This window comes from Ambystoma mexicanum, chromosome 1q (genome assembly GCF_040938575.1).
Source record: "Ambystoma mexicanum isolate Mex_15411 chromosome 1q, UKY_AmexF1_1, whole genome shotgun sequence".
NCBI lineage: Eukaryota > Metazoa > Chordata > Amphibia > Caudata > Ambystomatidae > Ambystoma > Ambystoma mexicanum.
In genome coordinates this window covers 623,418,460-623,444,094 of record NC_090922.1, presented here as the reverse complement: position 1 = coordinate 623,444,094, position 25,635 = coordinate 623,418,460, and the positions used below count along the sequence as shown (strand labels likewise).

Below are 25,635 nucleotides of genomic sequence, written 5' to 3'. Positions count from 1 at the left end.
ACTGTATCCTTAAGGTCCGAGGGTCTGGGTAAGAAACAACATAGAGATGTGTATGACTCCATTCCTGAAAACTCTAGGGAGTATTGTGTGGACAGTGTTCTTGTCAATGGCCAGGACACCCCTGCCATGAGAGACACTGGGGCCACCTTAAAGCACCACTCTGAGACTGTGGGAACCTCTACAGAGAACCCCACTACAAGCCCTGGTGTTAGTAAGTTGACCTCTAACCCAGGAAAGGTTCAGGCTAGTATGTTAGGGAAATATGAGCCCAAACCAAGCTGCTCCATAATTGTTCCCCCAGTTTTAAAGTCTTTGACTCCCACTGCTTCTGAGGAAGAGGTGGATAGACCAACTGGACCCCTCTCCGGGCCTAAGAGAACTGGTAATTCTCAGTGCTGGTGGAACCCCAGAAAAGGAAGGTCTAAGCCAAAAAACTTCAGACTATTGGACCTTCTACAGAAGACTCCAACCCAAATCCTAATGTTAGGAGAAAAACTCCTAAAGTAGGTAAGGTTAGATTTAAGAGGAAGGGGAAGCATGTACCTTGCTTATCCCCAGCCCCTCCAACCAAGATGCCTGATACCCAACCTGCTCCCAAAAGAGAGGTGGTGAGGAACCCTGGAGGCCCCTCTAGATCTAAGGGAATCCTTTATAAGGACCCCTTGAAAAAGCCTATCACAGGTTCAGGAGTTATACCAGCTTCTGACGGACTGGTCAACCAGATCCCCTATAGATTCAAAAAGAAAGATGTCTCTCAAAGGGTGTGTAGATCATATAGCTTACAAAGGAAAACCTTTGATTGTAACATTGAGCACATAGCAGGAAGTCGCCACCAAAATGCTGATGGTCTCTCTAGGATGTTTATAACCGACTAGAGGTATGAGAACCCTCCAGGAGTGGATTAAATCCTCCTGTCCCTTAGTCTGGGGGGGGGGGGGGGGAAGTGTTAGGGAGAATGCTCATTATATGGCTAATTTCCCTCACCTAGTGAGTCGCCCAGCAGCTTTGCTGGATTTCTGGAGTTTATTTTTTCCACTTGGTAAGAGTGTACCTCTTTTTTTCACTTTTACCTGTGTTTTGCCATGTGTATTTCATCTGTTTTTGTGATTGTGGACTCTGGAGTACACCACTTCAGTAGCCCCCTTCTTTTGTGTGTTACACAGAACCTTCAGTGCAGTGACACAGGGTTGTCTTTTAGACTTCCCACCGACTCCATTTCTGGGGCTGACTACTGTCCCCCAGAAAAGGGTAAAGTTGCCATTAACTTTACTTAGTCATTTAACCACATATCCAGTACACCCCATCTTACATGGAGTACTGGAAAGGGTTAAACCATAGCCCTTTTTATCTGTACCTCCTAGAGCATTGTTTTGCTCTTTTAACATTTAGACTTGGCTGGTGGCAGTGGTATCTACCCTAACTTTTCTACCGCGATTATACTATAGAAGCGTGGTATTGTTTTAGGCTATTATATAAGCCTCGAACTTAAACCCGCTTGACCAAATACTTTTTCTTTTGGCTCTGGTCGGGTTTATTCGCCATTTCTTTTTGTGAAAGTCCTTCTTGTGTTTTACTTTGCGCAGCAAACCAGGTTTGCCTTCTTTGTTCACTGTCTTTTGGCGGGCTTCTGCCAAGAAGCCCTCCTCTAGGCACCTGAGTTTCTAGGTGGGCTGAATGTGAGGGAGGGGTGTACTCACCCCCTGCACAGGGTATCCTAGGAAACCCAAGTCGCACTTTGCCATGATTGTCTGAGGTGGTTGTCCGGGCTGGACAACCCCCCTGTTGCGTGATTGACAGCCAGGCTGTGTGAATGGGGGATTTTCGCATAAAAGGCAGGACTCTTGGGCTATAAGTCAGAGTTGCCACTGGAACTACAAGGAACCGAAGAGAAGCGGAGAAGAAGTCGGCTGCTGCAACTATCCCGTCACGGTGAAGCCCTGCTGCAGTCCTAAGCTATCTACCCTTCGACGACCAGAGAAGATCCAGTCCGGAGTCTTCTTCCCTTGAGCCTGGTGGGGATAACCAGCTCATCTTCTTCAGCCAGAGGATCCTCTTCGTGGTCGAAATCGCTGTACCCTGCTGTAGTGGTCCGGAAAGCCATCTGAAGAGCCTCTCCTGTTTTTAAGGAGTGCACCTTTTATTCACCGTCGCTGCTGTCGGCTTCAGCCCTGTGTGGTGCAGGCCCCTCCAAATGTCCTCCTTCGCATCGAAGCTCCAGGAACCATGGATCTGCAGGAAACTACCAGGAACAACTGCTGTGGCACCAGCTTCTTCATTGAATAAGGTACTGTGTTCTGCTTGAGGAATTAGGGTGAATCCCTTTTCTTCACCTCCAAGGCTTGCCCTTGTCTTCCCTCCTTCTTATAACTTTTGCTTCCTCTGTTGACAATATCTAAGTACTCCTGGCTATGTTGAATCTTGAACTGTCCGACTGTGTGATCCTCGACAACAGGAACCCGGTTCCACTTGACACTGGCTCCGGCCTATTGACTCTTGAATTTCTGTCCATGAGTGTTCTCTGATTCTGCCTTGACAAAAGTATTGCCTATGATTTTTGCCCCCAACTCTCTCCGGTTATCTCAGGTGCTAAGTGTGTTTTTGCCCCAGTAACATTTCTTGCCGCGGATACGCGTTTTTTTAGTAAGACCGAACTGTCATTACTGTCAAAAAAGTGATCGCAAATGTATTCCCGGTAACGTCTTTTGGTTCACAACACTAGTCCGATAAAACATAGCGTACTTACCATGAAGTTATACCGTACAAAGTGAATTGGTTGGTTGTAGTATATTTTACGTGTGGCTTTGAATTAATAGAAGTGTCGTGTTTATAACAAACGGTTTAAAAATAAATGTACTTATATTTTTTAACTGAAACCTTGAGTCAGTGTTTACTTGAGTCACAGTAATTGTGGTCCCTTTGTGTAATCCCTGCTACTGCTCATATACTCTTGAGATAGGCTTGGCTGCTCCGCTTCTGCTACCACTTTAACATAGTAGTACAGGCTTGTACCAAAGGTAAAACTTGTATTGCCACCTGTAGTCTTAATTGTGTGTAGTGGTCCCTAAGGGCACTGCACAGAATTCTGCCTAACACGAGACAGCCCAGGGCCCTGTCTAGCTCGGCCGAGACCATTGTGGATTTTAAAAAAAATGAATCCAGGCACTCAGCCCGGGAAAGCTGCACAGCGCTTCCCAGGGGGATGGAGGCAGGCTGCTCCGCCACCGGCCCACCGACTCATCTTTCTCCGACCCCCTCCGCTCCCCTTTTGGGGGGGCTAAGGGGCAGACGGCGAGGCAGGCCAGAGACAGCACAGACAGGGGGTCGGGTGGGACCGCTAGAGTCTTCAAAGCCCAGCCTGGCTGCACAGGGCCGAGCTCCAGGTACCTGGGCAAGAGGGAAGGTCACCCGCTGTGCCAGCAGAACTGGCCATCCCTCACCCACAGATACGTGCGGCTGGAACCTCGATGCCCGCCCGTCGAGTAAGCTTGCTGCGCCATGTCTCAGGACTCGTGCCTGGCGTGCCGGGCCCCTGTAAGCATGGGGAGGCGCCCCTTGAGAGCAGTGGAGTTTCCGTTGGCTGCCAGCTGCCCGCACTCTGGCCTTCCCTGCTGACCAGGGTGCGCCCACCAATGCCCACCCGCTGGCGGGTCAGAGAGAGGAGTGTACGCCCCGGCCAGCACCTTGGCCGGCTCGGTGAGGAGGGGGCCACGCAGGGCTCCCTTTCCGGTGCATGGTTGGGGACATCCCCAGCAGGTTAACCCAACCCTGCCAGGCATCCCTGTCCATCTGCTGGGTTGCAGACACCCCTACGCTGGAAGGGAATCCCGCTCCCCGGCGCCTGGTTGCCCACGCATCCCGGACTGCTCTGCAAGAGGTGTCCTGGGCTGTGGGTGTGCACGTCTGAGATGCAACCGAGGTCGGGTCCGCGGCTCTCTCTGTGGCTGCTCCGCTGTTAATGATCCTTCATACCCCCACTCATAAGCAGGTGCCCCAGCCCCAATTCACACTCACACTCAAATGCCCCATTTCTCCTTCCAAACGCATGTTCCAGATTCAATTGCCACCTTCCTCCCTCTGAACCCACACAGACACCAACATCCGTCCCTCCATACCTACACCAAGAAGCTCCACCTCTCAGAGCCACACCCATATGCTTCACCTCTACCTCCAGACTCACACTCCGATGGTGCCATCCGCCCTCCCTCTATACCCACACCTGATTACCCCATCCCTTCGACACACACATGCTCCCACCCCTCCCATAAACCAACATCCTTCTCTCCAGACATACATACCCCATCCCTCCATTCACGCGCAGATGCCCTCTCTTCTTTCCCAACAGAGTGCTCCAGCCCTCACTCAGACCCACATGCTCCATCATTCCCTGACATGCCCCATCATATGCACAGTCCCTCCATTCCAGATCAACAATGCACACAGATGTCCCCATCCCACCCACACCAGGATGCCCCATCCCACGCTCCAGACCAACAGATGGCCCCATACCTGTTCCAGATTGCCACAATGTGCCCCCATCCATTGCAGACCACGGCCAAGATGCCAACATACCTCCCTCCAGACCGACACCAATATGCCCTCCACAGACCCACACAAATGTGCCCCATCTTCCAGACCCACACCAATTTGGCCCCATCCCTCCCCAGACCAATGTCCCCGTCCCTCCCATCAAACCCAAACAATGTGCCCCATCCCTCCCCGCATACCCACACCAATGTGCACCGCCCCTCACATCAAAACCACACCAATGTGCCCCAACCCTCCCATCAAACCGACACCAATGTGCCTATATCCACTCCCTCCAGAGCCACACCAAGATGTCCCCATCCCACCCTCCTGATGCACAGAGGTCCCCATCCCACCCACACCAGGATGCCCTATCCCACCCCCAGAACAGATGCCCCATACCTGTTCCAGACCGACACCAATGTGCCCCCATCCATTGCAGACCCCACCAAGATCCCACCATCCACACAAGATGGCCCCATCCTGCCCTCCAGACCCAACCTAGATGAACCATCCCTCTCCCCGACACAGACCAATGTCCCTCATCAAACCCACACCAATGTGCCCCATCCCCTCCCTCCAGAGCCACACCAAGATGTCCCATAAGACCTAGACGACCCATGCCACCCTCCAGACCCACTGTGCCTTATCTCTCCCTCCAGACCCACACCCATGTGCCCCAACTCTCCCTCCAGACCCACACCACTGTCCCTCAACCATCCCTCCAGACCCACACCACTGCACTTCAACCCTCCCACCAGACCCACACCACTATGTCCCTATCCCTCCCTCCAGACCCACTGGAGCCACTTTGCTCAGTTAAACACCACCATCAACTGTCCCTGTTAATTTTCCTAGCCCTCCATACCTTTCATGTTGAATAACTGAACATGATATTTAAAGTAAATGTAATTTTCCGCTCCCCGTCTTAGCCTGGTGTCTTGGAGGAACGTTCACGGTATCCCGAAGAAAATGCAAATTGTATTCTCAGCCAGCCAAGCCTTTTCTTTCTAACAGTAGTTGCACCATCCTGGCCAGAGCCCTCATCCTGTCCCGCCTGGATTACTGCAACGCTCTCTACCTAGGCTAGACTAAATCCACCATCAGAAGAATCCAAACCCTACAAAATAATGCCCTTAGAGCGGCATTAGTCATCTCCAGAAGAGATCACATTTGCTAGAGCAGTCGTCAGAATAACTGGCTCCGAACTAACGACAAAATCCTTCTAAAAACCCTGTCGCTCACCCACAAATCTCTTAACAAAGCTGCCCCATCTACCTTGCTGAGAGATTCCACAAACAGACCTCCCTGAGACCATCATCAGTAAACAGAGATCGCCTGTCCATCCCCAGATTCAAACTTTCCACAATCGGAGGCAACAGCTTCCCCGTAAAAGCAGCCAAATTATGGAACTCCCTGCCTCCTACACTGAGAATAGACCAATCTTACCAAAATTTTAGAACTAACATCATCGGGGCTGAAATCCATTGACCACTAAATGTATGATATTGAATCCTGTATAGCAACTAGCAATGACATTCTGCTAACTGTAAACAGTCGACATTTATGCCTTGTATGTAATGCATTCCTCCTCGCATCTCACGACTGGCTACCCCCACGGTGGTAACCACGACTCTTTTACATTGTCAGTAATATTTGTAAATATCTATGCCTACCCAGTATTATCTGTAAACATTTGTATATACCTTTTCTGTAAGCTGTCTGTAACACTTGTATAGACCATTCGTGTAATTCCTGTAATTAATGTTTTGTAAGTAAAGTATCTTATACCATACTCCTTGTAACTAAGCTTCGCATATCCTTGTAACTGTTGTGCTCTGATACCCCCCGGGTCTGATGCGCATTATAAATAATAAAACAAACAAACACGGATTGCTGCTGCTCTTGCAGCCTGGCAGCCAGTGCCTTCCCGGTTCCTGCTCAGAAAAATGACGAGGGACAAGACGAAGTAGGATGCTCCAGGGTCTTGCTGAAACGTTCCCGGCAGGGCTTTAAGTAGGCCGGGCCAGCCTCAGGCAGCCGGTGTAGAGGGTACACGGTTACACAAGCTGCCTGAAGATGTCAGCACTTTGGTTTAGAAACATTTTTCGAAACCAAAGTACTGACAGCTGCAAGCAGCAGGCGTAACCGTGCAGTGCGGGCTGCCTGATGTCTATGTACTCGAAACAGGAGGGCTGTACTGCCTAGCTCTCCTTTTGTTTCGGGTAACTAACTCGTCATCAGATGCTGGGTGATGACTAGTTACTGGAAAACAAAAGGAGAGACTGTGCCCTCCAGCGCTCCTCCTGTTTCAAGTACAGACCTTTCATTCAAGGAGCCTGGGGTTAAAGCGGGCTCCTTCAATGAAAGGACTGCCTGCTACCTGCTGTGATATTCGTTTTATCAATCTTAAAAGCCTCTTACCGTGGACACCCCAGGCCTGAAGTTTATGGCACAGCGCGTCGCTGCGCATGAAGGAAAACACGACCACCTTGTTAGGATGCATAAACCCGGACTGGCGTTATGGAGCCAGATCCGGTGATACCTTTATTTTTTTAACTTCCGGGTTTTTTCCCGGTCACGTGACCGGCTACTCTCCGGCACGTGACACCACATTCCTCCCCAACATAGAATGTTTTAACAATACTTAGTAATAATCAACATAAACAATTGTAGTCTATTCTAGTCTCTCCGCTTTATCTGGGCAGGCTCACTTGCTGGTAGATCCCATCCACCACATAACCTTGCAGACGAGACAATGGTTTTGGTCTTTCCCTTAGGTGGTATCGAGGATTGCTTCTCTCTGGGCTATCTGCCAGGGGGCTCTCGAGCTGGACTTCTTCTTCTTGTTGACTGGGAGTTTTCTGAGTTTTTCAGAGAGTCCAGGTGTCGATTGGCTTGGTGGTCGGTAGGGTGATTGACTTAAAGGTCGGTAGGGCGATCCAGTTCCTTCTCTCACAGTTTCCTGGTTTTCTTCCCATAATTCAGATGGTACTTTCCTAAAGTGTGAAATGTTTCTCGTTACAGTCTCACTTCCTCAAGTAGCCGCAATCAAACTGTGATTCGCAGCACTGACTGTCCAGGGCTGGTATTCAAAATTGAGGGACATCTTCTTGGGAGTGGCTCGGTTCTTTACCATAACTGTGTCTCCAGGTATTAGCTCCCGATGGCTGGCTCGTCGAGAAATGCTCTCTTGTTCATTCCGTTTTACTCTTTTTGACTCTATGGTTGGAAGATCTGGTTCAGGTGCTACCCATCGGGGATGTATGGGGAGTTCTGCTTGTATGGGTACCCCAAACATGAGTGCTGTTGGGCTGATTCCTGTCGAAGAGTGCGTGGTCTGCCTGTGAGTTCTCAGGAAATGATACACTGCTTTCAGCCATGAATATCCTTTTTCCTTGGCGATGCGAATCACTTTGTTGAGTGACCCCATAAACCGTTCGGTGTCACCATTCGCCTGTGGCCACCATGGAGTGATCCGTTTGTGCCGTATATTCAGGTCCTGAAAGAACTGACGTAGTTCTTGGCTGGTGAAAGGTGGCCCATTGTCACTTTTGATTTCTGATGGTATGCCATGAATGGCAAATATTTTTTCTAATGCAAGAGTCAAGTTTTCAGCATCGGTGGATGCCACATATTCAACTTCAGGGTATCTGCTGAATTCATCAATTACGTCAAGTAGGTAACGCTCTCTGGCAATTGTGCAAAAATTGATGCCAACAGCTTCCCATCGTTTACTGCTTCTTGGGGTACTAATAATAGGTTCTGGGTTCTCAGCTCTACGGGTGGCCTAGCAGGCTGCGCATGATCCTACTAGCTCCATCACCCTCTGTTGTATGTTGGCCATCCACATCCTGGATTTCAAGTATGCTGTTGTTTTCACGACACCTTGATGCCCGCTGTGAGCTAATCTGAGGGCTCACTCTTCTAACTAGGTAGGTAGTACAATGCGGTGGCCCTTTAGTATTACCCCTTCGGGAGCTACAGTAAGTTCGTGACGAATTCCAAAAAGGGATTGAAGTTTGACCTGGGCCGCTGCAGTGCGTTGAGCCATGGAGGCAAGGAAGTTTTTCCAATTTCTTGACTGGATAGCGGTTATGGTGTGGGTTAGGATAGTGTTGGTCTCAGTTTCATTGGCTATCTCTTGCAGGGTTAAAGCGTGCGGTTGGGCGCAGGCCACCACATGACATACATGTTCCTCTGTTTCCTTCGCATGATGTTCTTCTTCTTCTGTGGCGGGTCGTGGGTGACGAGACAGATAATCAGCTGGGTTGTCTGTCCCTGGTCGGTACTCCACCTCTATGTTGTAGGGCTGGAGTTGAAGCATCCACTTTTCAATACGTGCTGGTGGATGAGGTGCTGATCCTCTGAAAATTGGAATAAGTGGTTTGTGATCTGAAAATACTCTTGCCTGCTTTCCTAGTAAGTAAACTTTAAAATGCCTGCGTCCCCATAAAATAGCGAGGACCTCTTTCTCTATGTGTAGTTCCGTTTTGGTTAGTGCCCGACTGACAAAAGCGATTGGGTACACATTTTCATCCTTGTCAATTTGTGTAAGTGCAGCTCCTAGGCCAACTAGAAGTTCTGTATGCCTTTTGATATCAAAGAAAGCCATTGTTGTAGACGCTGATAGAGTGTCCCTGATCTGTTGAAATGCTTGTTGGTGAACAGGCAACCATTCCCATTTTTGATCCTTCTTGGTTAGTTCACATAGAGGACTTGCAGTGGTGGCGAGATCTGGAATGAATCTCGCGCAGTAAGTCGCCATTCCCATAAAACTCCTTACTTCTGTGACTGATGTTGGAGGCTTGGTGTTTTTGATGTCGTTGACTTTGGCAGGATCTGACGACACACCTTGTGCGTTGAAAATGTATCCGAAAAAACGTAACTCTTCTTTTCCGAACTCTGCGTTCAGGGTTAGTCCGATTCTTCCAGCCTGCGTAAAACCGCTGCCAGGCGCTTGAGATGTTCGCCTTCATTGGATGCATAATGTCATCGCTAATGTTCATCGTCCCTTCCAGGCCAGTGAGGACTTTTCGAATTTCATGCTGGAATACCTCCACAGCTGATGATGTTCCAAAATGTAGCCGTTTGTAACGTCGCAGTCCGAGGTGGGAGGAGAATGTAGTGATGTGTGTAACGCTCACCTGATTCCCACGGAGGCGCTGGTCTTGGCAGGAAGGTGTCTGTGACTCGAAAAGTGATGTGCAGGACTCGATTGGCTTCTGGGGCTGAACCTCTTCGCACTGTGTGTCGAACTCGAAGAGTGAGATTTCTGCAGGTGAAAAAATATGGGGGTTAATGATCTGGGTTGTTGAGTGTCCCTCTCTCTCTCTCTTCCTAGCTTCTCCGTAGAGCCCCCAGGTCAACATGCTCACCTTAGATAGGTGAATGCTGGACTCTCCATCTGCGTCTGGTGCAGGGTGCCGTTGCCAGTTCCTTCACTGGTGAAACGTAGGCCTCTTGACATCAGAGGATCGCTACCGTCGTTAACTGCACGAGCGGTGAGTTTCCGGACACCTTTTTAGTCCTTACAGTCTTTAGGTGCGTGGGCACGTTAATATACAACAGGACTCTGTATAATGCTTTTTCCTATTTGTCTTGCAGGGCTCTTGAGATAGAAGATGGTGTGAAGAGAGCCGAAGTTGGAGCCAGAGCCTTGGAATGAAGCGCTTGGAAATGCGTAAGTAAATGCAAGCGCTCTAACTGTCTCTTTTCCCTTGCAGCTGTGAGTTCGTGCTGAAGAGATGCTGGAAAACGCCGGAGTATTTGCAGGCGTTCTATTGTGGTGAGCGCGATGGGCGTAAGTAAATACCTGTCTAATGTCTCTTCTTTGTCTTTCAGATGCAGAGTTGCAGCGTTGAAGAAATACGGAATTCGCGGAGTGCCGGTAAGTAATAACTATGCTTTTGTCTTCACAGGCGGAGGTGCAGCGTGAAGAAATGGTCGCTGCCGATGGATCGGGTGAGGAAAGCGCTGCGTGTGAAGGTTGCCGTGCTAACCTGTTGTTTCTTGTCTTTGCAGGTGCCACTGAAGACTGGATACAGGAATGGTAAGTATTATTCTTGCAGGTTCAGGATCAGAAAGAAGAAAGGCTGGAACAGACTCGGTGAGCGTTCTGCTGCAGATGCAGAATAACGCGAAGCACGTTTCATCAATCGGGTGTGGTTTAAATAGCCTTGGAGTGATGAGGCGTCTTCCTCCACAGCCCCGCCTAGGTAAGAAAAGAGTTCCAGTTCCAGAAGAGTTCCAGTGTTGTATCCAGGGAGTGGAGCTTGCCCCACCCAGGTAAGAAAGTAGTTCCTGTTCACAGAGGATTCCTATGTGGCTGGTAAGTAAGCAGCATGGTCTGCTGCAGGTAAGTCCACCCAAGCATCTTTATACATATTATGAGCCCGGCGCTTCCAGTGCCGGGACCGATGGCTTTGATGAGCCTGGTGCCACCGGCGCCAGGACAAGGTCCAAAAGGTCCCAGTGGGGACCGGCTGGTGCCTAGGATAAAGGTTAGGGGCCTGCTTCCAAGGACGTTGGGCTGGTCCTGACTCCTTGGAAGCAGTGATCATGACATGTGTCTCGACTCTTTGGCTAGTTTAAGCTAGTGATATCCAGATCTAAGGTCAAGTTTGCTGAAGATGGTCGCTCCTGTTAGGTCAACAATAAGTTAATCTGTGGTCGGTGTAATGTGGCGTTCTCTTCCGATGGCTGCATTGGGAAGCCGCATGTTAATACATATTCGGACTGTGTTAGGTTGTTTCGGTTTTTTTGCAACTACCATGGGGGATACCCATGGGATCGGCCGTGATGTTTTCTCTATGATGCCTGCCGCTTCTAGTTTGTCTAGTTCTTTCCTTACAGCTTCCCTCATGGGAATGGTATTCGGCGATGGCCTACTGCTTTTGGTTCAATGGTGGGGTCAATGTGGAGATTGATGGATCTGTCCTTTAGACACCCAATGCCTTGAAATACGCTGTGATGTTGTTTTAGCAACTCGTCAATCTTTCTACACTGGACATTGAAAGCATTGGATTTGTTTCAGTTTTTCGGCGGTTCTGCAACTTAGCAATGTTTCACAACCAGCATCAACAACATAGACTCGATTTGAAAGATCCTTGCACCGGCACAGGCTTCTTGCAACCGTAGGCATATAATCCTTCCTTTCTTGAAGTTTGGGCTTTGTGTGAAGTTTTTTAAATGCGGATACTGGCATTACATTGACGGTTGCGCCTGTATCTATGACTATGCGCAGTGGTTCTCCATCTGAAATGACAGTGCACGATGGTCTTTTCCGCTGTCTGGACCGTTGTGGCTCTACAGCTGATATGAGGTGTATACGGTGCACTTGTTTGCTGGTTTTCTTCATTTATCATGGTCCTTTCTATCAGGGGATGCACGGTCTTCGCTGTCTTCCCTTTCCGGTGTCGGGTGATCTCTGGGAATGGTCTACTGCTCTCGCCCTTCCTTTCCCTCCTGGTTGACGAGATGTTTCTCGGTGGGCGAATTTCTTTCGGCGACCATGAGTTTGCCACGGTGTTTGATCTCTTTCACTTCTGTTCGGTGGGTTCAGGCAGACAGCTGCATAGTGGTTGAGCCGGTTACACTTTCGGCATGTCGATCCCCATGCAGGGCAGGATTCTCCCCTGTGCCACGGACCTCGACACCATTTACATGTCTTGTCTCTTCCTTGTGACATTTTGTTTTTGTTAATGTTTCCTCTTCGCTCACCCTGTTCTCTGGTATTTTGATGTTTTGTCCAGCAGCAACCTCTTTCATTGGTTTTGGGTTGTCAATCGGGAGTCTTTGGATTGCCGCCTCAATTACTGCCACTTGGTCTTCTGTTTGTTCACGCAGGCGCGCCATTTCTAAGATTCGGGACAGGCTTACGTTCTTCTCCGACAGGATAGCCCTCCTCAGTTTTTCAGATGAAATTCCATTTATGATTTGAAGACGGATGGCGAATTCTTCGTTGGGGAATTCACAACTGATTGACATTTCACGTAAGCGTGCTTGGAATTTGTCTACTGGCTCTTTTTCACGCTGTCTAGCCACGCAGAAATGAAAGCGTTCATAGTCTGGATTGAGTTTGGGCTTGAACATGTTGGTTAGGGCGTTCTTTGCAGCATCATAGTTGTTTTCATCTCCTCGGTCTGGGGTCGCATTGAACAGGCGTAGTGCTGCCGCTCCGATGTTCAGTAGAAGAAATGTGCGTTTCTTCTTAGCTAAAGTGATCTCTCTTGCATCCAGGTGCATTTCAAATTGTTGTAACCAAATTTCCCACCGAATGGTTGCACCCGTGGTGAATGGGTCAAAAGGTGGCAAGAGTGTGGTTAATGCTAGGTCTGGGTGGTCTGGGTTGGCATTTCTCCCAGTTGATGAGCTCACACCAGTCCTCGCAGGGCTTCAGTGCTGGACATGGTTGACGCTATGGTGTTTACAAATTGAGTCTTTACTTTGATGGCAGCATCAAAAAAAGAAGAAAACCAAAGAAAAAAAAATATGTTTTGATATAAGCTCAGGCTGACTAGATTTCACCCACCAATATCCGGGGTTGGTGCTTTTAGGTGTTTGTATAGTCCGACTGACAGTTTCACTTTTGTCTTTTTAGTCAGTGATAAATGGAAAGTTTGTTGATTGTTGAGTTTATGCTTCGCATTCATATATTGTGGCTTTTAATAATAAAAAAAACATTGAATCGTGAATTATAGGTTCCTGTTGATGATTTCAGGCTGTCACGGTTGTTGAAACGAAGCTCAGAACGTTGGGGGTATCAAATTGAGGCTAAGAATCCACACGCGTGTTAGAATGCTGATTTATTTTTAGACTCTGTTGCTTTAAATTCATTCAAAAACGTTTAACAGAACGTTGGGGTGTGACAACGAGGCTCCTGAAGCTCCGCTGCTTTGTTTACAGTCAAAACGTTAGACAGAACATTGGGGGTGTGAGAACGAGGCTCTCACTATACACGCGTATTAATACGCGATGTTGCCGTTAGTCTTTCACCTCACGCTTTCTTCATTTATTGAAAGTTCAGTTTATAAATATCGCGCGCGCGCTTCTAAACACCATCATCGCCAATGTGATATTCGTTTTATCAATCTTAAAAGCCTTGTAGAGGAGGTCCCAGATATGGCCTGCAACCCTTCCCCTCATTTCGAGGTACCAGGAGCGTACTTGCCACGGTATGTGACGTATGAGGAGCAAATGAACCAACAAAGAGCTGCACTGGGACTCTGCCCAGTATACATCAGAAGATCCATACCTGTTGAAGCACCCATAGCCAGACAACCCTGGGCAGCACGGTACCCTATCAGACAGCCGTACCAGCCGCTGATACGAAATGAAGACTACCTACAGACGGTCCATGAAGAGACCCAAAGAGCCCTAATGGAAGGCCAGTGGAAATGACTCAAGGGCCTGAACAGACTCGTGAATGAACAAAAGCAGCTATCGAAGATAGCACGCCAGTGTGAGTAACTATGAAAGTAAATATAATGGACACAGAGAAGAGACGATGTTAAAACATGAGGAAACGTTGCTACGAGACAAGATGGGAGCAACCGACCTGTCAAACGTGTGTAAATAGACTTGGAACGCAAGAGGCAAAAGAAACGATACTGCTTGCAATGCTTAGTAGAAGATTAGAGCGGCAAGCGCCAACCATATATCTACCTCAATAAGGCACATTATACAAGTGCGACTCCATTTTGTAAAAGCAGAAATACCCCCAGGCTGCCAGAGGCTTGACAGGCCAAGTTTCGTAACCCAGCCAAATGCAAGAGAAGGAGCGGAATTGAAACTCAACAAAGAGCGGCTCATGCCTAGAAATCGAGGTCAACCAGAGAAAGGGAGGAGAGCGTCAGCTAATAAGACTCAAACTTCAGAGCATACCAGCCTGCCTCATGAAGGTCAAGATAAGGAGGCCCCGGGCAGGTGGCGGGACTACAGGGAGAATTAAATACACGAAACGCTGGAAAATGAAGCAGATTAATGGAGAAGTAACACGTGATCAGCCAGGCACAAAGATGTACCACCGCCTGATGTCATCCAGAACCCGAGGATGCCATAACTTTTCCCGATAAGAGACTACAGTTTCGAGGCCATCCTTAGCTAACTAATTGACACATCGCCCTAAAACACTGATTGATGGAAAGGAGGCAGGGTGAATCCTGGGACACTAGGTACCTGGGTGTCCATTCTGCATGCTGCTAATTAAAGTGGAGATTTATGCTTAGGGGTGTAACTTGCCCAATCACAATGGACCATTAAATCTAGGGTCCTATAAATAATGTAACCAATAGGACGTTGTAGTTGTAGTGACGTCCATCACGCGTGATGTAGCGGGATGGACGTAGACGCCCACTCGATAAGAGTTAACCAATCCACATGCTCTGTTACCATATACAGATATAACACCTATACTTAAGTTACCTTTCCTAACCAATTATATTGCATGATGAGTTTTTGTAGAGTTAGATGTCAATGATGACGAATATTGCCTATAAGAATTGCTGTTCAACTGAAGTTCGAGGAAGTCGGAGCGAGACAGGTGATCGCAATGCTGCTGATTTCCATTTGTTTCTGTTTGATGTACTTGTCATTAAACAGACTTCCCTTTGCCAACTTACTGAGTTCTCCATATTGAGTCGTGTTGGAGTAAGTGAAGCACCCCCTGTCCTCACATGGTGCAGCTATCTTGTCTTACAAGTTCTAGAGGGTGAGCACTGACCTATGGGCCCGTCAGTGAATTCCTCTCCTCCTGAACAGCCTCTTACCGTGGAAAACCCAGGCCTTAAGTTTATGGCGCAGCGCGTAGCTGCGCATTAAGGAAAACACGACCACCTTGTTAGGATGCATAAACCCGGACTGGTGTTATGACGCTAGTTCCGGCGATACCTTTATTTTTTTAACTTCTGGGGGTTTTCCCGGTCACGTGACCGGCTACTCTCCGGCACGTGACACCACACCTGCGAGCTGGGGCACACTGGTGTCACGCCTTTTGGTGCGCCCAGTCCCCCCTTTTGTTTAAAAGGAGGGGGAATGGGCACATCAAAGGTAATAATGCCAGTGTGCCTCAGCTACAACTTTTACCAGCCACTCACACCACCCCCCGTTTAATAGAGGGGGGCTCATGCTTAGGGCACACCCCCTAACTTGGGTCCACCCTCGATTTCCAATCTCACTTAAAGCAATGGTTCCCGGTATTCCGAAAAAAATGACCAGGACAACCACTGCAAACCAAAGGCACCTAGAGTCCGGTTGCACTTTCATCGGCATACACATCCTTCCCGCTTGCGGCTCCCTAAATCCTCACTGAAATTGCTCTGGAGCCACTTCTTTGCTCCGGAAAAATCACAATGATGACGTACAAAGTCACGTGAAAAGTAGGCGGGCCGTTCCTATGGTCCATTTCTCGGATGGGAACTAGCCACTACCCTGTGTGTATGGCTGTAGGTATCGGTGGGCGTGGTCCCGAAGATTTCCGACCACACTTTCATTATGCCATGGGTAGGCAGAATATCATACAACACCGGCTTCATTTCGAAATGGCCGCCAGGGTGAGTTGTACATTTAGTCCTTTTTTTGTGTCTGAAATTGTTGTCAGGCCAACGACGGACGTAGCTTTCACGCCCCTAATGCCAGAGTTTGATACAAGGTAGGGCTGAATGCGGTGTTAAATGTGGTGTCGGATGATGTTCGTTTATTAACCTGTCTTTGAAAAGTAAGCGTTTTTCTTTTGTTCGCTCCTCAATTTCCTCCCAATGAACGTGCACGGAGGGGGCGATTCCTCGGACATTCACACTTCAAACCGCTCTGTTTTTCCTACCTTACTTTGCATGGTAGTTCAAATGGGCCAGCAGCCGCCTACCCACTGCAGGTTTTATGAACTCCCTTTTGAAATGTGTATGGTGCAGGTTTTATGTACTCGTACAGATGTTTCATGGACACACAAACCTACTACAGTTTCTTTTGGGCTATACGTTTTTGAAGGTGAATTTAACAGTCTTAACCATAAGCCTATCGATATTCATCGTTCCAGTACTTGCATATGAGATCCCTGTAAAGGACCTGGTTATTTAACGGTAATCTTCATTATTCCTAGTCTTACATTTCCTTGCCACAGTACTTGTGAATACCTGTCCCACCCCTCCCCAGAGAGTACAATACTCCCCCACAATATGTTAGTTTCAATACATCCTAACACATTGAAGGTTTTTTACGCCGTAGCAGGGCAGGCAAACAGGGTTGTAAGTACTGTGGTGGGGAAGAGTAGCACTAGGAGTAATGAAGATTAATGGTAAGGTAACCAGGTCATCAGGTCATTATCCCCACGTACCTCTTCCTCGTCTCAGTTATTGCTTGTGAGCATACCAAAGACAGCAGTGAAAAAATTATCCATGAACACAAAAACAACCAGAGTGCAGTTGCATCACCTCCTTTATTCCAAGCACCACAACAAATACCCATGATAAGCTGCACCAGCATTCAACACCCCTCCCCGATAGGAGGAAGAACCTTGCATGCGCACAGTGAGGCAATAGTGTCTGTGAACTTATATGGGGCGACCCAGCTTGTCACCTTGCGTATGTCCTGAATGGGCACTCCCTGTGCCTCAGCCCAAGATGCTGCCATGCCTCTGGTAGAATGACCCTGAACAGAAGCCGGCAAAGAGAAATGCGCCCCAGAATAAGCTAAGGGAACAGCCTGTCTTATCCAATGGCGAATCAAAGTTACCAACGCCGTCAGGCTTCGAACCCTCAAATGTCACAAACGGACGATTCCACTGTCGGAAAGACACAGTTCTGTCCAGGTAGGCCAAGAAAGACCTTTTCACGTCCAATTTATGCCACCGTTCCTCCTCAGGAGAGGTGGGTCTGGGAAAGGAGGACAGCAGCACAATAGCCTGTGCCTGATGGAACTTGGAAATGACTTTAGGCCGGAAACATGGATCACACCTGAGAGCATGCATCTTCCATTTGAGAAACTTGATATCGATAGAATCCACAGGTTCAAATGGAGAGTCCTGAAAAGCACGCAAAACCAAGGGTAAGTCCCAAGGAGGAACACCAGAACACGCTATGGGTTTGGCCAACAGGAAACTTCAACAGCTGGGAGACCAATGGTCCACACCTGGAACTGAGAACCCAGGGCTTCCTGAAAGCCTGGATCAGCGCCAGACCCATGCCCCAGCCATCCTGCAGGAACTGCAAAATCAAGGGCACGGAACAGCCCAGAGTCCACACAGACTTCCTAGTCTGCCTCGTATACCTTCAGAGTCGAGGGCCGCCTGGACTTCTGAAACACCATTGCCAACTGCAGAGTTAAGCTCTGTGTGTGCACACCCTGCCTTTCAAATTTGAATCCCTCCAATTTCAAAATCCAAAAGGCAGAAGGACCCAGCCCCACCCAGACCGGGCACAGGAACGAAGGCAGAAACCACACCGGAGCCACAGCCAGGTCGGGAAGAAGAGGGTACCAGGAGTGCCTCTGCCACACCAACGGCACCAGAACCACCACTCACGAATGAGTCCCGAATCTTCAGCAGCTTAATTGCAGGAAATGCATAAAGAAGTGCCTGTGGCCAGTCCAATGTCAACACACCCATTCCCCAAGACCCCGGAGACGGGAACCTGGAGCAAAACCGGGGCAGTGGAGCATCCATCGGAAATGCAAAAAGGTCCAGCACCCGCGTCCCAAACTTCCGACTGATGAAGCGAAACACATACCTGCACAAGTTGCATTCGGACGAAGGGAAAATCTTGCTCAGCCCATCGACCTGGACGTTTCCCACTCCTTGCCATGAATTGCTCGTAATGACAGCTGGTTGCTCTCCGCCCGCACCCCAACTGGAACGCTAGAGACTTCAGTCGACGTGACTTAGTACCATGCTGTAGATTGACATGTGCCAATGCTGATGTATTGTCCATCTGTATCAGAACAGCTGACCCCAGGATGGAACAGGAAAATGGTTCCAGAGCCAGGAAGATCGCAACCAGCTCTCTCCAATTGGACGAATGAGAAGCCTGCATAGGTGTCCTGCGCCCCTGAGCACAACACTGCTCCCCACCCGAAGCCACTGGCATCGGTAGTAACAATGTTTGGCGAGGGGTGAGCCAACAAGCACCATCCACCACCGAAACCCAGTCCTTGTTAAGCCGAAGCCCCAAGAGACGCTCAGGCGGACTGCCCAGTCCATCGGCAGTAGAACCTGCCTCTGTGCGATCTAGAAGCGGGCTCCAGTATACTGAAGATCCTGTGAAGGTTACAAACATAATTTGTCCCAATTGATCAGGCCCCAGAGATTTCAATAACCCACAGGCAACTGTCTCCTGCAAGAAGCCTTGATCAGCCAGTCGTCCAGATACGGAAATACCTGTATTCCCTTGGCATGGAGGAGAGCCACCACTGGATCCAACATCTTAATAAATACCTTGGGAGCTGACTTCAGGCCGAAGGGAAGGGCCTGGAACTGGAAATGCCTGCCCAGGAAGAGAAATCGCAGATACTTCTGATGTGACCTCCGAATCAGCACGTGAAAGTACGCATCCGGGGACACCAAACAATCCAACTCCTCTACAAATGGGAGGATCCTCTGCAGGCTCTCCATCTTTAATGCAGAGTCTGCACAAACTTGTTGAGCCTCTTGAGGTCCATGACCAGTCAGAATTTGACATTGGATTTGGACACCACAAATATAACAGAGTAGAAACACATCGCGCTCTCCTTCCTGGGAACTTCCTGGATCGCCCCTTCGACAGTTCGATGATACTGTTTTGGCCAGCCTGCACTCTGTCCTTCTGGGAAGAGCAGTCGCCAAAGCTCCCAAGCATGGCAGAGGTGAAAAAACACTTGATCTGGTATCCCCACCGAATAATCCTGTACACTCACAATTCGGAAGACACAGCCCTCCAAGCAGGCCAGAACCAGAGGAGCCTGGCTCCAACACATTTGGCATCTGGACTTCTAAGAAGCGGCCGGAACAAAAGGGTTACTCAGACTTCTGCACCCCCGCCCACCTTAGACCGACTTCCACCCGTTGGCTTCCAATAACTCCTCTGGCACATAGTATGACTGCGAAAACTCTTGCGCCCGCCAGAACCTCCAGCCATGGGCTTTACTTCAGAGCGATGGCGTAGCTTGTCAGCCTGTTTGTCTACTTTTACACACGATGGATCTTGTCCTCTTGTGAATCACCAAAAACCATCTTGCTCCTGAACGGATTCTTCATGGCCACCACCTTCTGATGCCCATCAGAATTCCAGTCTTAGTTGCAAATGGCGGCAGCCCCCCCACTGCCGCTCCCATGGTCACTACTGCAGCACAAACCCCATCATATGCCAAATCCGACAGGAGCTTCACCTGCGACTGCATGGTTTGTAAAAGAGGAGCACTGTCCGTCCCTTCCCCCACAAGCTGAGCCAACTTCTGAAAACCACCCAAAACAGTTTCAGCTGTGTAAGAGGCATACGCTGAGGCCCGCAAAGACATGTAAGACCTCTTCAGGGCAGAATCCACCTTTTTGTCCACTGGATCCCAGACTCAGCCGCCATCGATTTAGCTACCCACCAATCTCAACAGGATATTATCCACCTGAAGACCCCTTGTAAGCATACTCTGCTCTCCATCATGTTATATGGTTATCCAATAATCTTTAACATTAACATATAAAAACAATAAAGGTAATAGCTTCGGAATATCAACATTTCATCTATAACTTCATCAAACGTTTTCTTTTTAAAAAAATTAGGATTCCTCAAACATGCTAAAATAAAAATAACCAAGCATATCTACCGTCCAGTTTCTAAAATGCACTGCAATTTGTAATGTGCAATACCGTTTTAAAAGTGCATTGTCAGAGTTGGACGGCCCCAATTGCAAACATTTCATAAAAGCAACTACGGCCAGCACTGTTGATGTTTTCCAACCAGCCAGACCACAGTGCCAAACAATCTCCTCATTGCCTAGATTGAATAGATTCAAAAAACTCTTAAAATAGATTGATATTTTACCCTGCGCTGCTTCACAGCATGTCACAATTTGTTTCAAGGTCTCAAGTTGATTTTCCACCTTACAAAATGACAGAGTACATGCTCAGCTGCATCATGTGTGAGGGGTCAGCAATGCAAGCCGGACAACTTTTAGATGTTTGTTGAAAATATGCCATTTTACAAAATTTTAATATGTTATCCAACGCCTCACTACGCCTGCTCTGACAAGGATTTCCCTGACTACCAATACTCTAAGACAGGATGTCAGACTTAAACATCAAATACAAAAAGGAAATATATGGAAATTAAAATATCAACACTGATGTTCAGTCTCTCTTGCTAACCTCTTAGTAACCCTGGGTGAACGTCCCTTCCCCAGGATTCGAGGTGAACTCGGTTCCAATATTCAACAAAACGAAACCAGGACATCCACATAGTTCATACAGTCTCAGTTTGGTTCTTGTTGTCTTCAATGTCAAAGTAAAGTTTGGTTGACCAAAGTTCCAATGACATAAAAGTTTCTCCCTTTGATGATATGACTTTCCACTTCAACAAAATAGGATTAATGTCATTCCCAGCCAAGATACTTTGTCAAAGAACAATTCTCACAATTCAAAGGAAATCCAACTTATGTAAATGTTAGTGAAACACAGTTCTTGATTAAGTTATGTCTCTCTTTACAAGATTCAGAATCACAGTAGTTATCGTTGTCAGGATGACTTCACAGCACTTCTACTTTCCCTTCAACAACTTCTACAAGAGTTTACTATGCGGGCCCACTCCTTTGCCTCATAGCATTTCACATGGCATTTCATCTTCGTTTGTACTACTGTAGTATGAAATCTACTGATAACCGAATACACCACCACAACTACAATACTTTGTGACACCACCACAGCTTCAGTACCTTGTGACTTTAAACAAGGTTTGGTTATGAGAAGATTCACTTTCAGATGCTTCCAACACCTTCAAATGGGCAAGGCACTCGCCCTCTGAATATACCATTTCCAAAGTGCAGCCTCTTTGCCTTCTTGTCTGTTTGCAACTAACAACAACTTAGGCTTGCCTTTAGGACACACTTCTCTATTCTTCCTATGGCAATGCCGGTTGTGACAACTTCAAAAAATGTTTCCCTTTCCCAACCTTGCCTTCATCCTTCTGCCAGAATAATTACCCAGAAGCCTTGTTGCCACTTTCTTGGCATCAGGTAATGCTTGCACACTTGTATCTTAGGCAATGCTAATATTCTATTTGGCTCACAGTAGTATTTAGACTGTTCTCTGGCTTTGGCAAAGTCTGGGTTCAGTCTCAATTGGGGAAATAGCTGGTTCACTCTTGGCCTGGGCAATGCTTGCTCTCTCCAACTAACACTGTTTAACCACTTGACTTCTCTTTGTTAGCAATTGTAGACGGCTTTCATAAAGATTCAGAGGTCACTCTTCCTCCATAATCTTAATTAGGGACACACTACCACTTTTTCATGTGTTTTACAAAGTTTTTACAATTGCTTTCTGAGGCGTTTGCTATTCACGTGCGTGAAAGAGAGGATACCCGATAACACGCGAGTGCTGCATTTCAAGTAAAGACTCAGCAAACAACTTTGCATCGCTTCTACTCTTACGTGTGTGATTGCTAAACTGGCTACTGTTGCCGGCAGTACTCGCGCAAGAAATCGGAACACCCGGATTAACTCACCGGCTTCTGAACATTTTTCTCACTTCTGGCTTCAATTAGGACCCACAACCTTCCTCGCTGAAGGTGTCTCCGGTCTGGCCATTCAATTAAGGAGCTCTTCCTGCTCCTGAGACCCATGGCTTCACGACAGCTGCTCACCATGGTCTATGACACGCTTCCTGCTGTGCAATCTCTGCAATTAGGCTCACATGGGGACAGGCAGCCTTCCTGCATTCCTTCCGCTGCGCAGCCTCTGCACCCCAGAGTTTGGGGGAATAGGACCCTCACATGACTAGCAGGTGAAATATGCTGCATCAGAGTCCCAGTGTCCCTTCGGTTCTCCCACTTCTGCCTGGATTGCCAACACTGTGCCTTCTTCTTTCTACTACTACTGCATACACTCCAGCTACAGTTTCTGCTCCTTTCTGTTGCCTGCACCCATGGGGGCCTTTTAAGCCTCTCAGCTTCCCCGAGGTGTGGGCCATCAGGCTTAATTGCCTGACTACTACTACAACATGACTCTTCAGCCCTCTTCCTCGTCCCAGTACTTATGGGATTATGGAAGTCCTCAACACCAAAGTTAGACTTTCCAACTTTGTTTGTTGTACAAGCAGCCATTACAAGTGTGGGGTCATGGGAAAAGTTAAACTGGGGGTTCCCAGTCTTCCTTGCCTGTTCCCCCTCACCCCATGTGAATCTCCCGCAGTACACCACCCCCAGGGTCAGGATCGGGAAGCGTATGCTTTTCCCTGGCCTCATGAGAAGGTTCCCAGGCCAGGTTTCTGGGAAGAATCATTACTGATTCATCACACTTGCCCTATCTGACCAAGATTGTTGTTTTTGTTTCTCCCTTGTTCACCTCCCTTGCCTCGTTGCGCTCTGAAACACTGGTGTATGAGCGCAATACAAATAAAATATCAATATCAAAACATCCCAGGTCAATATTGGGTTCCACCTAAATCACAAAAATAGCGTCTAGTTTTCTTGTCAGGGTATATGGCAACATACTGGGCAAGAACACTAGATTTTTTTATGTTCACCACTCAAATAGTTCAGAGACTCGTAAGCATGCATTCCATCTATGGTGGCAACCCAGTCTGCTCTGAATAGGCCAGCTTCACGTTCCCTTTCACTTTGGAGGCCAAATCACTGTCTGCATTGGCTTACTCAGGGAAATTGGTTTAGCAAAGCATGGAAAACTCACTTACATATGTGTCCTCTTCATATTCAGAATGGGCAATAGATCCGAAAATAAAAATTCCTTTTTTGGGCATAACATTTTATAATAAAAGGATAATCTCATAGCTGCCAATGACACGCAGATTGAAACCATAAGGGCTTTTCTCCATATCAATCCTTCTAAAACTGGTAAAAAATGTATTTAAAACCCAAGAGGTCCGGATCTCAATACCATATAACATTTTCAGGACCATCTTCCCCTCATAAAACCTCAGTTGGGTACCATTGAGAATTTCCCATACTTTGCGTCAACTCTACACAGCTGGTTCGAAAGTGTTACTACACAAACCTTTAACCATTCCTTAAAATCCTAGATACAAAAAGCTATCAACCTGCTCAATCGCATTAGAACCGACATGCAATCGAGGTTTGGAGATTTTCTTCCTAGCACTACAGTGCATGACTTTGGTTTTGTCAGGGTTTACATTCGGGCAATGAGAAGTTGCAAAATCGGAGAAAGCAGTAATCAGGCGTTGTAATCCCAAGCTGCGTATAATCAAATATGAGGAAATCATCTGCATAAGTCATCCACGTAGGTTTCAAATTGCACATTTTAGGAGTGGAAAATGTGACGGGTTAAAAAGTCGGCTGTATCGGACATATAGACATTAAACAGGCAGGGCACCCAAACACAACCCTGCCTGACTCCTCTAAAAGTTGCAATCTTACGAGAGAGGGTTCCTCTCTGATCTAACCTAATTTGCACATTGGACTCTGCATATAGTCCAATGATCAGGCGCAAGAGTCCTTCAGGGATCCCCCATTTACTTAATTTTGCCCATAGTAATCTCTGATCGACTGCATCAACTGTGGCCAAGAGATCAATGGTTGCCAGATAAACAGAATCATATTTTTTTAACCAAGCTTGACTCGTTCTACTTTTCAAAATAAATCCATTTAGGGAAGTTACTAAATGTTTTCAAAAGCCCGTCTGCCATGTCTGGATCCAAGCTGTTCTGGTTTGCCACTCCTCTAGATGATTCAACAGCAAGGCCCTAAAGACATTGCTGTCTGCATCCAGTATGGCAATAAGTCTATAATTTCACAGATCCTGCCATTGGCCTTTTTTATATATGGGCAGAATGTGGGCAGTTGACCATGATTTTGGGAATCAATAAGATCTTGCAATAATTCAAAAAGTATAGACAACATTACTGCCTATGTCCCTGGGTTCCCCTTGAACAGAAGATTTGATCATTTGATCATTGATCATTTGTTCGCCCCGTGGGGCCCGAGAAGTACTGATGAGCCTAATTACTTCTTCAATCTGACCACAATTTATGTGCAATTTCCAGTCATTATTGGGCAAAATGACTCCCATAGTCTTACTTACAACTTGTCCCACTGGAAGTGTAAATAGGTTTTTGTAGTGTTACCCAATCCTGCTCGGATACAGGGTTCAACTGGACAACTTGCTGTACATTCTCAAGATCATTTATTAATTTCCAGAATGCCTTGGAGTTTTTGTTTCGCAGAGTCTGCAACATGCTTTCTGCATCCCGCTGGCATATTAAAACACTATTTTCCTGCAGCCCGTTTTTACAGGCCTGCTTCACTTTTTTGATGCTACAGCGCATTTCTAGTGGTGATAGATTCCTAGCATTAATAACAGCTCTGATTTGTGTTCTCTTTTTCTTTGGACTACTTCAGGGTCGAAGCAGTGTACATGTTACTTTACTTTCCGGGATCCCTCACTCACATTTTATCAATCGGAAAACTATACTTAATAAGCGCTTCTATGAATATATCATAGTTGTCCACTGATAAGGTGTTATACTGCCATTCGAGCAAGGTTAAACCTAGATATTGTATTGTATTGTATTGTATTTGGTTATTTATATAGCGCTCTTTCCCCATTTGTATGGCCTCAATGTGCCTTGTGCTTGGAATGCCCTCGGTGACCGTAGTCAATATGTTGGAAGCTCTAAGAGTTTTAGATTAGGGGATGCATGTGTGCATTTTCGCCCGTACTAGGACTTAGGTTCCTGGCTTGGCTCGACTAAGCAGCCCAAGTCAGTCACGTGCGTGGGCGATGATTGGTGGTTTGCGATAGAGTGCTATTGTTGAGAGGGTCGATGTGTGGGCAGCTGTACCAAATTTCTTCTCGTTGGTAGTCGCTGTATGCTCGTGGCAGAGGTGTTGAGGTACGTTAGGTGTTTCAGTGAGGACGGCTATATACACTGCTAGACCGGATGAGCATAGGCATAGCTGCATT

The 25,635-nt window shown here is 47.5% G+C and overlaps 1 protein-coding gene across 4 annotated transcripts in view; it reads left to right on the top strand.

Moving 5' to 3' along the window:
* Positions 1-15,954: 15,954 nt before the first annotated feature.
* The window catches only part of ANKRD45 (ankyrin repeat domain 45), a 508,183-nt gene continuing 498,502 nt past the window's right edge, over positions 15,955-25,635 (top strand). Inside the window, exon 1 of one of the 4 annotated variants that reach the window (XM_069641186.1) lies at positions 15,955-16,076. In XM_069641186.1, coding sequence (XP_069497287.1) covers positions 15,963-16,076 — 114 coding nt within the window. In that variant the 5' untranslated portion in view covers positions 15,955-15,962. Of the gene's footprint in view, positions 16,077-16,107; positions 16,241-25,635 lie in introns of those variants that run through there. The other 3 variants (XM_069641185.1, XM_069641187.1, XM_069641188.1) reach the window with 3 other exon arrangements.